The sequence below is a fragment of the Bombus impatiens genome, unplaced genomic scaffold (assembly GCF_000188095.3).
Source record: "Bombus impatiens unplaced genomic scaffold, BIMP_2.2 scf_0900, whole genome shotgun sequence".
Taxonomy (NCBI): Eukaryota; Metazoa; Arthropoda; class Insecta; order Hymenoptera; family Apidae; genus Bombus; species Bombus impatiens.
The window spans coordinates 140505-155183 of record NT_177319.1 but is presented as its reverse complement, the minus strand read 5'-3'; the positions used below and the strand labels follow the sequence as shown (position 1 = coordinate 155183).

Sequence of the window (14679 nt, the reverse complement as noted above, 5' to 3'; positions counted from 1 at the left end):
GGCACGAATATCCGCCGGAGAGGCGGTCGTCAGGACCCTGTGGTTCCTCTCTTGAAGTCTCGTGGCCAGCACAGCCGCGCCAGGATCAGCCAGCGACACCAACGACACAGCGTCCGGCAAACTGTCATCCGGCAAAACCCGGCTTAATTGCTCGACCAACGCTTTCCTCGGCTGAAACAATACGTGATCCGCTTTAAATACGCGTGTCCAGCTTAACGTACAAGCGAAACGTTTCAAGATTACGATCGCGACTGCTCTCATGTTCGAGCGCAATTAAATTCTATCATGGACAATAAATTGAATATATCGAGAATTTATACGCGTCGCTGATTACGAAGATACGTACGTAAATAAGGGAACCGTGGAGAATCGAGATTCTCATCTGTTTTATGTCGTATCGATTTGTATTTCTATGTTGTGGGAGAATCTCTTTCGTCAAACAGCTGCGAGACGAGCGACGATACGGTGACGTCGCTTTCGTATTTAATACACCGTACACTATGTGCGATATCAAGATAAATGTATATACTAGCAGTATATATATACACTACTGTACATAGTGTATAGTGCACATGGTCTGTGTAGTGCACAGTGTACATACTATACAGTGTATATGCCGTATAGTGTATACACTGTGTAGTGTATATAGTGTATAGTGTACATAGTATACAGCGCATAGTGTGCATAGTGTATGTAGTGCATAATGTGTAGTGTAATGTGTAGTGTACATGGTGCACACGGTGCATAATGTGCATACTGTATAGTGTACACAGTACATAGTACATGTAGTGCATAGTGTACTTAGTGTGTATTGTAATTCTAGCAGCGATACACTGTATACTATATACGATACGATATGCTGTGTACGATCGAATTTTCCATCTACCTCCGAGCTATTCAAGTCGGCAGGAGGCTTCAGGTCCACACTGAGGCTATGCTTTTTGGACTTATTGGTGGCCGGCACGCCTCTGTCGCGAGTAAAAAGCCTGCTCCGTTTGTCCGTGTTCTCGGCCTTGTTATGCTGTTCCGATTTGGGCGGCGAGCCCGTCACGTAATTCGGCGGATCGTTCGCCTCGTGATCCGTCCAATTTTCCGGGTGCGAGTCGCTGTCCGCTCTTCGGGAACTATCGTCACTTTGCCTATCCACGCCACGTTCTGCAACGAAATTTCATTACTCTTCGTCGCGGTGTATTTGCCTAATCGTATCGCAGGAAATTGGCCGCGCGTTACCGACCGTAAATTCGAGACATAATTTGTAAATTCCCATTTCGTTTATTTCTTCATCTTGTCCGAGAAAAGGCAGAAGATGTGGGTTACGCGTAGAGAATATCTGAGGGATATTTCGAAGGTTCGTCTTAACATTCGTTCGAAATTACTAATTTGACAGTAGAAGAGAATTTGCGAATAAAGAGGTGAATTTTTTTTTTTTTTAGGAAAACAGCACCACATTTTCCTCTATTCTGCGATTTATTAGGTAATTAAATTAGATTTAGGCGAATCAAGTTGCTCTTTTCACTCGTCGATTATGGTCCCAACTTTACGATCAATAACGTACGTGGCAATTGATTAATGTGTGATCGATTAACCCGCGGAGAAGTACACACACACACACACACACACACAGACGGCTCTATTAACGCGTTCAAACAAATCGTACACTACGCGTTTAATTAATCGACGCGATGGTTCGGTTCGACATATTGTACGCGTGTTGTCAGTTTGCCAGAAGTGCGACACCGCTAAATGAAGATCAAGAGACGTTTAGGTAGCTTTTCCTGGAAATGCTGAATTTCCAGAGAACCTGATGCAAACTCGAAATTATCAATTGCTCGACCATTCAGCGATAAAGCAATTTCTTCTCGTTACCACTGTACAATTTGCAGCGACAAAGTGGCAACTGCAATATGTTCAAACTGTAAAAGCAGGGGACGTCTGCAAAGTTGATAATTTGAAGTTCTCTTTTTCACGCGTGTATTCGTGAAACGCAGTTAACTGATTAATTACTACGCACGAAGTTCATATTCATCGCCTAATTGAATTTCATCCTCCGACAGATTAGCCTGGGGATCTCTGAACGTAAATATTCATTTCCTATCGGTGGTTTGACAAACGTCCATTTAGCCGGACTACGCTTTTCAATTGAAATAATTATGATACCCTCAAAAGGTAAAAAACGATTAAAGCAATCGATAACTGTGTTACTATAATCGTGTTATTATAATTATACATAATAACTATTTTAATATTTTAACAACATCTACTAAATATTCCTGCAAAATAGCAGGCGAGATTCCCTCAGGAGTGACAGTTCCAAATATCCAAAAATCGATGATCCTGCAGATGCGTCGCTCTTCTGTTAAACTGACGATATATTGGGTTGGCAACTAAGTGACTGCGGATTGTGTCAATACCACCTAATTGCAAGTACAGACGAGTGGGACGTCTCGCGATAACCAGCAGATTAGCCTAGGTGCAGGCGTTTGCGAGATCTCAAGGTGACCTTTGTCCCTTTAAATAGAACTATATATTTTTTTCACAGTTGTTCGATGCAGCTTCTAATTCTCTACAAAAAAGTATCTAGGTACTTGTATCCGAAAATGGACAGTTTGAAAGATATTGCAATGTTAACTTCGTTGGGTGCAGCGCATGGGAGACATGGAGAAGGCGAACGTAAGAGCACCATATTATCTTCCCTTGTCTCTCATACAACGAGTCTTGCAAGACTAAAATGGTATAATACTTTTTTGTAGAGAATTAGAAACTGTATCGAACGGTGTATAAGAAAATGCCTGGTTCCCTTTAGAAAAGCGAAGATCAGCGATATTGACAAAATCCGCAACCGCTTAGTTGCCAAGCCAATATGTACGTACATAGATAGTATGTATAATATATATATATAAGAGAACTTACTAAAACGTATCAATGGAAAAGGATACACCACACGAATCTGCGCGCAAAATGCAACGGGCAACAGGCGTTCGTGATTCGAGACATGTGTTTTTCTTTTCTTTTCTTTCGCTTCTATTCGTTAAGAAGATCAGTGAAGCTTCAAGAACACTCGCAATCGAACGTGTGGCGTGTTAATCGGTACAGCGACCATAGATAGATAGATAGAAAGAGAGAGACAGAGAGAAAGAGTAAGAAACAAGTAGAGTTAGTAAAAGAAGAGAAACAGAGATAGATGTAACAATATAGTTCATAGTATAAAAAGAGATACGTACGTACAAGTAGATAGAGAGAGGCAGAAAGAGAGAGGCCAGCGGGCAGGGTTTTTGGTGTTGCAATTTGCTTTTCACTTTTGTTCAAATTCGCTACGTACAGACAGGCGTATAAAAGGCACACAGACACACGGTTAACACAATCTCTTCTGCAGCAACGATCTGGACGTTCGATTCGAGGGGAGAGAGATCTGCCCGCTCTCTTTCCTTTTTTTTTTTTTATCGTTGAGAGAAATCGAACTGAATTTTCGTTGTGTCGCGGAAGCAAACAAAAATGACTACAAAAGAGATCAGATGGTAGATAAACGTTTATTTCCATCTCATTTCCTTACAGATATATCAGTATCGGTCTTACAGGTGTGTTCTAACGTCTACCACGAACGAGGGCTTTCTTGTCAGCGTGCTGATCGCGTACGACGCTAGGATAATGGGAATACGAGGGCCCTTAACCAGTTAGCTATGTCCGACGAGTATACTCGTCATGAAGAAATGGCGATAATTCGTATTATGACGGGGCGTGTCGGTGACTAAAATTGCAAAATCAAATTGTCGCTTCGTTACAACTTCACTTTATGCTGCAGAATATTGCAGTGTGACGAGTATACTCGTCTTACAGCTGACTGGTTAAGAACAGTAGAATAATTTCGATATATTGTATGCAGCGTGAAATCACTTTGATTAGTTATATGAAGATGAAAGAAGAGCATTCGGCTCAAAAACGAGCGTAATTTTGCGCTGTTAATTTATTAATAAACAACCAAATGGGATAACTCGTTCCGATTGGCGTACGTTCGCGCCGATCAACATGCAAGCAGAGCAATTGTCTTTTTTGAGGATGCAACTGAATACTTTTTCCTCGCACTTATTTTTCACATCGAATTATTTTGTTACTCGATTTGACGACTGTTGCTCGTCTTTCCACCGAATGCTTCATTCGTTTGTATTTTCTAAAGGACAGAAGAGAAATGAGCTAGGACACGAAAGGTTTCTCTTTTTGACTTGGGTCATTTGTCGTGTTAAGGTAACTGAAACGTCCAGTGTCGCAGTGAAAAGTGATGAAATTATCGAGGCTGGCTGTGATTTTAGCTGGTACTGTATAGGTACTACGAGGAAGAAATTGCACATTGAACGATCATTGCTGGTGTACGGTGGAACTAATAGACATCTAATTACCGAGTCGGTTAGCTTCTGTCGGTTAGCAAGAGGTCATTCACGCGCTCGAGTTCCTTCTGCAATCTACAAAATTGCGTACACCGCCATATGTAGCTACATGTTTCAGTCTGCCAATTAACAATAAGCCAAAAAGTGACTAAATACACGTTGGCCAGATTCTAGAGCGATTGTCTAATTTTAATTATTTGTCTACTTCTTCCTCTCTACGCTCAAAACTTGATACTGGACGAGTAACTTTGAACCGACCCACGCAAATATTAATTTCATTAAATACCAATTAAATTATTTATAAATGATGAACAAATTATTGGAAAAAGTCTGCCAGATAAAATTTGTTCTGTTTCGAGTGGGACGTCTCACGATAACCAGCAGATTTGCCTAGGTGCAGGCGTTTGCGAGATCTCAAGGTGACCTTTGTTCCTTTAAATGGAACTATATATTTTTTTCACAGTTGTTCGACGCAGCTTCTAATTCTCTACAAAAAAGTATCTAGCTACCTGTATCCGAAAATGGACAGTTTGAAAGATATTGCAATGTTAACTTCGTTGGGTGCAGCGATTGGGAGACATGGAGAGGGCGAACGTAAGAGCACCATATTATCTTCCTTTATCTTTCATACAACGAGTCTTGCGAGACTAAAATGGTATAATACTTTTTTGTAGAGAATTAAAAACTGTATCGAACAGTGTATAAGAAAGTGCATGGTTCCCTTTAGAAGAGCGAAGATCAGCTTGAAATCTCGAAGGCACGTCCGCCTACATAAGATTTGCGACCATCGCGAGATGTCGCCCTCGAAACGAAGCAAATTCTGTTCGAAACGCTTCTTCAGCCTCTAGATTCGGAATATTTCATTGTTTTAAATATTTCTTGCTATGATTCATTGAAAAACATTGCATGGCAAACGATATTTGGAATAGTTCCTCAGATTATTTCATATAACAGAAATACATCACTTTCGTGTATTATAGCATTCTATTTAAAAAAGGAATTTTTTTTTTTAGAGATAATTACGAATGTTTTAATTTGGAAAATGAAAGTGAATTTCAAATAGGTTCATTTCGAGTAATTAGGGAAATAATTGACCAATTGATTTTATTGTTCCTAAGGAGAGAGGAAAGAAGTACGTCGTTATATGAGTTGCGTTTTAAACTACAAAAGTGTACGTGCTGTCAGATATGTATATACAGGGTGGTTGGTAACTTGTGGTACAAGCGGAAAGGGGGTGATTCTACGCGAAAAAAGAAGTCGAAAATATAGAACAAAAATTTTTTTTCAAGATTTTTCCATCGAGACAATGATCTACAGTGAGATCCGTTATAACGTACCGCACGCGTACCGACCGAAAATTCAAAGTCGATTTTCTCGGAAACGAAGCCTCAAACGAAAAATTTGTATTCTATATTTTCGACTTCTTTTTTCGCGTAGAATCACCCCCTTTCCGCTTGTACCAACCACCCTGTATATGTGTATAATATTAATACAAGGATACAAAGAATATTAATATGCGATTACGCTGCGATCAATCGACATAAATCTTCCATTTGACATGAAAAATTGCCCTGTTTCTGTAAGAACAAAATTACCCTCGCGAAACACGTTACACGTTAAAACGTCAATTTTACCGATTACATAATTACCGAAAATCACCAACTATCGTGCTCCTCGTCGTGTAAAGTATATCATAACATGAATTTCCGCTACCAAGCACATTTTCATAGCCACGACAGCACGAAAATACGAAAAGAAAAAAATAACGACAAAAGGTCTACAATCGAATCAACTCGTTCGATCTACACTTTGGCCGATGAGCAGCAAAATCGTCGCGAGAAGGTCAATGAAAAAATGAAAGAAAGACGTGTCATGCTGTTCAAATTCACGCAGGCATGCTCGTTCGGCGGCGAAGCAAAGATTCTTCAAAACAAAAGAAAAAAATAAAAGAAAGAAAGAAAGAAAGAAAAACGATCCGGGGATAATTTGTCCTTGGAAATCGCGACGATCCGGTGTGCCTTTACATACCTGGAGTGGTGTGTCCGATACGCTGTTTCTCTTTAGCTGGCTGACCTGCGCTCTGCTGACCTATGGCTGTCGCAGCAGTGTTTCCGGTCTCCTCGTTGGTTACTACTACCGAATCGTAACATGCAACAATGCAAAGCCAACGCACCAGACTTTCACTTAGTTAAACAGATCTGAATCCGTATTGGCAACGAAACAACATTTACGCTTCTATTTTTACTCAAAAATGATCGGTACTCATATCTGTCGGTTCGTTACTCGTGTTGCATCTCGACGACTTTGCTAGTCGTATTTCGAATCTGTGCTATTCAAACGAACGAAGAAACGATCACGGACGATGGTAAATAATTTGCAAAGTTTCTGGGACCTTGGACGCAGTCGTATCGGTCCAAGTAGAAATGAAACGATTACGGATATTTCAATTAGATTATATTATTCAGGATGTTCGAATTAGCGTTGAAAGATTTTAATTAATATCGATTACTAGAAAGGAGGATTAATATCAGGAGGATATTACATAAAACTTGAATGTAATTTAACAGTAATATTTAGTATATGATAATAATTTAATTATTGATTACTTTACTTTTTATTATCATTAAATATTTTATTGGATACTTCACAATGTATTGTATAGGAAGAACTACTTTGCTATATTTCTCATTATTTGCCTAGGAATATCACAATATTATATCAAGTTTGCTAACTTTTATAATTATCAGGCCTGTAAGTATGAAACCGGAATTTGCCAATAGATGGACCTAGCTGATAATGCAGTTATCACTGAACTGCGTCATTGATGCCAAAAGTCTTTGTTGGCATCTCACAAACATTTTCGACTCAGAACAATACGAGTTTCATACGACAGCATAGTTTGTAACAGCGTTGAACATGTCAAATTTTGTGCCTGGAAACGACAATTCGCGGACAGCATCGACTTTCTGTTACCATTTGAAGAAAACTGATGCAGAATCGCATCGAATGCTTGTCGAAGCTTCCGGTGAGCACGCTCTTGGTAAATCACCGTGCTTCGAGTGGTTTAAAAAATTCAGAAGTGGCAATTTTGACGCGAGGAACGAAGAACGTGGAAGACCACCGAAAAAGCTTCAAGACAGCGAATTGCAAGCATCGTCGGATGAGGATGACGCTCAAACGCAACAACAACTCGCTGATCAATTAAACGTGACACGAGAAGCCGTGTCCATACGTTTGAAAGCCATGGGAAAGATCCAGAAGGTGGGAAAATGGGTCCCGCATGAACCGAACGAAAGACAGCAGGGAAACCGGAAAACCACTTGCGAAATGCTGCTCGCCAGGTACAGAAGAAAGTCATTTCTCCATCGAATTGTGACTGGCGATGAAAAGTGGATATATTTTGAGGATCCTAAGCGTAAAAGATCATGGGTAGCCCCAGGCGAACCACCGACATCGACTACAAGACCAAATCGCTATGGACGGAAGACAATGCTCTGTGTTTGGTGGGATCAGAAGCGTGTGATCTATTATGAGCTGTTAAAACCTGGCGAGACCGTTAATACTGACAAACGATCGATTTGAATCAAGCTTTGCGTGAAAAACGACCAGAATATCAAAAAGGCAACACAAAGTAATTTTGCTTCATGAAGATGGACCATCACATACAGCAAAACCGGTGAAGGAAACGATCGAAGCGTTCAGTTGGGAAATACTTTCGCACGCGGCTTACTCACCAGACTTGGCTCCGTCCGATTACTATTTATTTGCATCGATGGGACACGCGCTTTCTGACCAGCACTTCGCTTCTTACGAGAATGTACGAAAATGGCTCGATGGCTGGTTTGCCTCAAAAGAGCGACAGTTCTTTTGGCGTGGCATCCACCAAATCCCACCAAGACAGGTGGGAAAAATGTATAGCTAGCGATGGGCAATACTTCGAATAGAATATCTTTAATCATTTTCATACAATAAACGTTTTCTATACAAACATTCCGGTTTCATATTTACATGCCTGGTACGCGGGTTCTTTGATAAACCTCCGCTGAGGTTTCAGACAATCGATAAAAAGAAACGACTAGGGTACTCGTGACACGTTAGCGTTCAGCGTAATATATTTTTGTAGAGTATCAGAATTTCACGTCGAATGCTTCTAAATGAATATTGTAGGTGTTTGCTGCGATCGCTAGGCTTGTTAGAATTGCGAACTCTTGTCCTACGCCTACGGCACAACTACGAAAAGACTGCAAGACAGGGAATTAGATATCAACAGCGATTACATTGCTCAAACAAGATAATTAGAAATAATTAGATAAATAAATAAACGACGACAATTGTTCCGCTAGGTCGTTTTCTCTACATGTAGAAGGTGTTCTTGTCTTTTTACTTTCTAGCAGAAGCATGAATGGAAACATAGGTAACACTCGTCAAGCGTCACCATATAACCACAGTGTTCCTTACCGTGTGCGCAACTATTTCGACAGAGGCAACAATTAGACCGATCTGTACAGGTCTCGCGTTATGTACACCTGTTGTATATTTTCTCTTTTCGCTCCACTGTTCTTTACGCCGCACTGATCGTCGTATCGAGCAACTCGTATTTGCCAATCGAGATTCACATGATCACAAAATCTACGATACTCAACAATGTTTGGACGAACGAAAACGAGCGATTCACTTACCGGAGTGAGGAGGCGCGAGAAGAGATCGACTAGAGCTGAAGAAAGGGCGCAGGGACGGCTTGGGCGTGCTACTGACGGACATCGTGTCCAATTCGGGGCCACTGTCTGAAAAATTTTCCAGTTCGTCGAACAGTTCCTCGATTTCCATTTCTGCCCCTTTAACAAATCCAGTTAACGAGTCTATAAAATAATCAATAAGACGATCGGTGAAACATTGGCACAATTCTTCACGTGGCTACTGTGTTTTGGGGTAGGAACAGTTGATGTATGTGTACTTACCTGACAGCTTTTGCCCGATCTCCTCTTGATCTTGATCGAGGTCCTCGGATACCCTGAACCGTCTTTTCAGCAGCGCTATGAATTTCTGCTTTAGATTTCTTTGCTGCAAGAATAAAGATGATTCTATTGATGATTCTATCGATGATGACAATCTGGCTATTTGCATTGACGTTTATCGCAGCAATTTTTTTAATGTTGTTTAATTAAGATTTGTTTGGTTCCTATGCTCTTGTATAGTTGGGAGGAAGAAATTGTTATTGTTTCAATATTAATAGTAATAGTATTAATAGTAACAATAATAGTATGATTGTAATTGAACTGTGGATTTTTATGGGTTTATAGAAAATTTGTGTAAAATTGCACAGAGTACATATAAGATGAAAATATATATGAAATATACAGAGTGTAGTGATTTCTATAATATTTGGTAGATAGAGAACAATTTTCTGTTCAATTGTCTTATTTATTATAGTTTGATAATATGAACTTGCACACTATATCTTAGCTAATAATTATTGCACCTTTGTTACTATAATCGAAATTGTAAAACAATCGCTGGATACTCGGTCCACTCATAGCAAAGCAAAACTAATTAGATTTTTGAAAATTATTCATTGAAAAATGAAATACTGTGATGTAGTAGGTCTATTACAATTTATTGCGGCTCTCGAGAGAAAATATTTATTGGGTTGATCAGAAAGTACGTCTTTGTTCTCGTAGCAAGATGAATCTGTGTTTAAACAATGTATATTAACTTTAATTTGATCCAATTGTGAGCTGGGATTGTTGATTAATCAACAGTCAACTGCAGAAAATGAAAGAATCATCTTTGGAAGTACTTGTTTTCTGTTGCCCTGGCACAAATGGTTCACCAAAACAACGCAAGACCACATTGGTCGGACAAAAACTGGTGCAACATCGAAAGGAATTGGTGCACACATTCATCGAAAACAACACACGTAAAGGAGAGAACACATCCTCGAGTTCGGCCGTAAAAGCGAAACTTTCCGTTCAATCCAATAAAATTCGCGTGGCAGACAACATACATATTAATGATACATTCATCATACACAAACAACATTATACACAAATTACGTATGTAATTCAATTCACGTACCCTGGCGTTGGGCGGAATCTTCGCCCGGGTCTTTCGTCTGTGTCCCATCTCAAGAGTTGGCTCGCTGTCGCTGCCTTCCGCTTCACCCTCTGAGCTGAACTCTTCCTCCTCGTCGCTATACTCGGGGCAGAGCCTCTCGTTCGGGTCGTTCATCAGTCTTTTGTCCTGGTCGACCGGCTGGGAGCTGAGCGCGACAACGCTCACGCGGGCTAACACAACCGAGTGGCCACCGTACTTCTCCGCTTTGTCAGACACTAGCTCCAGCTCCAGGTCCATCTGCTTCTGGAGAACCTGTGCACGTACGCAAGTGTAACAGTTCGATGAGAAACGAATTGCTTTTTTCTGGCCTAGTCTCACATGGCAGCCGGTTGTTTTTGTTTCAGGTGGACGAACCTGAATTTACAAAATTACACGGCGAAGAGAGGTTCGGCTAGGATGCCAAAGACGTCGACACTGAGTGGTTAGTTGGAGTATGGACTTTCCTTTTAATTTTGAAGCTGACGAGTAGAACTAGAATACGTGGAGAAACGATCGTGTGCGAAAACAGTTACGTTATTACAGGGTTTAAGCATGAGAGGCTGTTACCTCGAGGAGGATGTTGACGGTGCAGATACTGTAAATGGACGATAAATTCGTTGGAAACCTTGTAACTCTATAGGGAACAATATGTGTTTAAACAATTTTTATTTTAACGAGGAATGAAATCATTAGGTACGCACTTACGAAAATATCGAGAATGTGTTTAATTTTGATAAATTTTAATACGATATCTATTCACTGTATATGTATATGATAATTATAATTTAGGTTTTCGAAGATTACTCGATTACTTATTGACTTGCATTTATTGGTTTATCGACTAAATGAACTTTTTTGTGGATTATGAAATAGAAAAATCATTTGTCAGATTGTGTACAGTAGAACACTTTTTACAAATTCGTTGTTTTGAAAACCCTAGAGAGTTAGATCGAATGCTATAAATAATTTTCTAATGTTGTTCTGTTGCGTTGTTTTGTTGTTTTGTTGTTTTGTTGTTTTGTTGTTTTGTTGTTTTGTTGTTTTGTTGTTTTGTTGTTTTGTTGTTTTGTTGTTTTGTTGTTTTGTTGTTTTGTTGTTTTGTTGTTTTGTTGTTTTGTTGTTTTGTTGTTTTGTTGTTTTGTTGTTTTGTTGTTTTGTTGTTTTGTTGTTTTGTTGTTTTGTTGTTTTGTTGTTTTGTTGTTTTGTTGTTTTGTTGTTTTGTTGTTTTGTTGTTTTGTTGTTTTGTTGTTTTGTTGTTTTGTTGTTTTGTTGTTTTGTTGTTTTGTTGTTTTGTTGTTTTGTTGTTTTGTTGTTTTGTTGTTTTGTTGTTTTGTTGTTTTGTTGTTTTGTTGTTTTGTTGTTTTGTTGTTTTGTTGTTTTGTTGTTTTGTTGTTTTGTTGTTTTGTTGTTTTGTTGTTTTGTTGTTTTGTTGTTTTGTTGTTTTGTTGTTTTGTTGTTTTGTTGTTTTGTTGTTTTGTTGTTTTGTTGTTTTGTTGTTTTGTTGTTTTGTTGTTTTGTTGTTTTGTTGTTTTGTTGTTTTGTTGTTTTGTTGTTTTGTTGTTTTGTTGTTTTGTTGTTTTGTTGTTTTGTTGTTTTGTTGTTTTGTTGTTTTGTTGTTTTGTTGTTTTGTTGTTTTGTTGTTTTGTTGTTTTGTTGTTTTGTTGTTTTGTTGTTTTGTTGTTTTGTTGTTTTGTTGTTTTGTTGTTTTGTTGTTTTGTTGTTTTGTTGTTTTGTTGTTTTGTTGTTTTGTTGTTTTGTTGTTTTGTTGTTTTGTTGTTTTGTTGTTTTGTTGTTTTGTTGTTTTGTTGTTTTGTTGTTTTGTTGTTTTGTTGTTTTGTTGTTTTGTTGTTTTGTTGTTTTGTTGTTTTGTTGTTTTGTTGTTTTGTTGTTTTGTTGTTTTGTTGTTTTGTTGTTTTGTTGTTTTGTTGTTTTGTTGTTTTGTTGTTTTGTTGTTTTGTTGTTTTGTTGTTTTGTTGTTTTGTTGTTTTGTTGTTTTGTTGTTTTGTTGTTTTGTTGTTTTGTTGTTTTGTTGTTTTGTTGTTTTGTTGTTTTGTTGTTTTGTTGTTTTGTTGTTTTGTTGTTTTGTTGTTTTGTTGTTTTGTTGTTTTGTTGTTTTGTTGTTTTGTTGTTTTGTTGTTTTGTTGTTTTGTTGTTTTGTTGTTTTGTTGTTTTGTTGTTTCGGTAACATAATAATCACGTAGAAAAATTAATTGAACGAATGAAATTGTTACGTGAGAATTTAACAGACTGCGAGAAAATTAGCAGTAAAATTAGATTTTTCATTTGTATTAAATCAAATTATTTGTTTAATATATAAAATTTAATTAAATTTATTTCATTAAATTTATTTAAGATGTTAAATGAAATTAGCACTAAAATTAGATTTTACACACTAAAATTGAACGATAATCATTAATAACAATTTAAATAATAAAACTGATGAGATTGGACGGCTAGAAAAGTGGATATCCCCTGATACTTTTTTAAATAAATTCTTGATAATATATTAGACAAGGATATTAAATTAGCTGTAATTCTCCTTTCACTCACAACCTTAATTCGCATATTCGTAGCTGCATCATGACACAAGGTGTCCCGATTTAGCCTAATGCATTTGTAATCTAATCTCTAGAGATTCGAACGCCGCTATAATAACAGCACAACAGGGATGATGTATAGCTAAATTTCAAATTAAGCTGAACTTTCGCAGTAATAAATATGTCAATTGTACTCCAGCGCTACATATATATGTATAGTGATTTTGATAAATTTTTATATCATAGCTATTTACTACATATATAATTATTATAATTTAGGTCTTCGGGAGTTACTCGATTATTTATTGACTTGCATTTATTGGTTTATCGACTAATTGAATTGTGGAATAGAACAATCATCTGCCAGATTGTGCACAGTGAAATACTTTCCACAAATTCTTCGTTTTAAATTTAATAGTATGTATCATATATATATCATTGCAACAGTAAATAAGAGTAAAACTGTGTGATAGAAGATAGTTCAATTGATGCACATAAAGAAATATAGTTTCTTCGTTCTGCAAATTAACACTAGAACTACCACACCAGTCGAATTGACTGGTTCTACAATTTTATAAATGTGGCAACCCTTGTTTAGGGATCTTGGTCCCAGATGGATTAAAAATACCAAAAATGTACCACATAACATGGAATTGCTTCTGTAAGAAAGTAATAAATCGAAAAATATAAAAATATTCCACTATTACGTATTTTTTAAACATTTTCATCGGTTTTCGATTGTGTTAATCGATTCGCAGTACACCTGCAACTACTTTTCTTCTACTAATTTCTTCCACTCGCACGATAAAGCAGCCGTAGATGTCTCTGATCTCGTAGAAAGATAAATAACAACGAAAAACAGCATTTGTTTTGTGCCAGTTTGGTCGACGTAGGAATAGAACCAACAGATAAGCTGGAACGTCGTTAGAACGTAAACAATACCAGTCTCGATTTCAAAACACACGAGAACTTGTCCGGCTCGTTGCAAAAAATCAGTGAGAGAAAAAGCGAAACGTAGGTCGTCGCAGCCGACACGAGACGATCAGACAAAGGAAATTTCAAACGACGAAAGTAATTTTCTTCTCGCTGATAAGAAAGTCGTCGTAGTGACGACGCATAAAACGAGGATTTTCGAGAAGAATATTCTTCTGTATCTTGTACTTATTGTATGCTCGTGTATCTATCGAATAGAACGTGCTTATCGAATGTAGTTGTAGGTCGAAAATTGCTTTTTACCTGAGCCATATTGATAACTCCCTCGGCTAGCGTCTTGTACCCGAGCATCGTGCGATTTTTATAGCGTTTTCTCCTCTGCAGTTGTATCAGCAGCTTGTTGCCGTCCCTCTTCAGGAAATGCGGATACTGAAGCGCGAATTGCAGCTCTAGCTCGGTGTCCAGCATGCCACCGGTTGGAATGGCCATCTCGTTGGAGCGCAGCGTCCTCTTCGAGCTCTGCATCTTCACCGCGATACTAATCGACGTTAAATCGGAGCCTAATGGCCGTAAAATCACCAGCCGCGTCAAAGTCAACGAGCATAACCTAAACAAATTGCAAGAGAAACGTTCGCTTTAGATTTTGCAAATAGTTGGTAATACAAAAATATATCTATTTTTTCTTAACTAATTAAAAAGCCAAGAATTGAAATAAAATATTGGGTTGGCAACTAAGT

The 14679-nt window shown here is 38.1% G+C and overlaps 1 protein-coding gene across 3 annotated transcripts in view; it reads right to left on the bottom strand.

Moving 5' to 3' along the window:
- LOC100744265 (phosphofurin acidic cluster sorting protein 2) overlaps positions 1-14679 on the bottom strand; it is a 30712-nt gene that overhangs the window by 6693 nt on the left and 9340 nt on the right. The window contains exons 2-8 of one of the 3 annotated variants that reach the window (XM_012390927.3): positions 14246-14549; positions 10455-10745; positions 9338-9440; positions 9059-9238; positions 6408-6509; positions 887-1155; positions 29-171 (exon numbers count right to left, since the gene is read on the bottom strand). In XM_012390927.3, the coding sequence (XP_012246350.2) occupies positions 29-171; positions 887-1155; positions 6408-6509; positions 9059-9238; positions 9338-9440; positions 10455-10745; positions 14246-14549 (1392 nt within the window). Of the gene's footprint in view, positions 1-28; positions 172-886; positions 1156-6407; positions 6513-9058; positions 9239-9337; positions 9441-10454; positions 10746-14245; positions 14550-14679 lie in introns of all 3 variants that reach the window. The other 2 variants (XM_012390928.3, XM_012390930.3) reach the window with 2 other exon arrangements.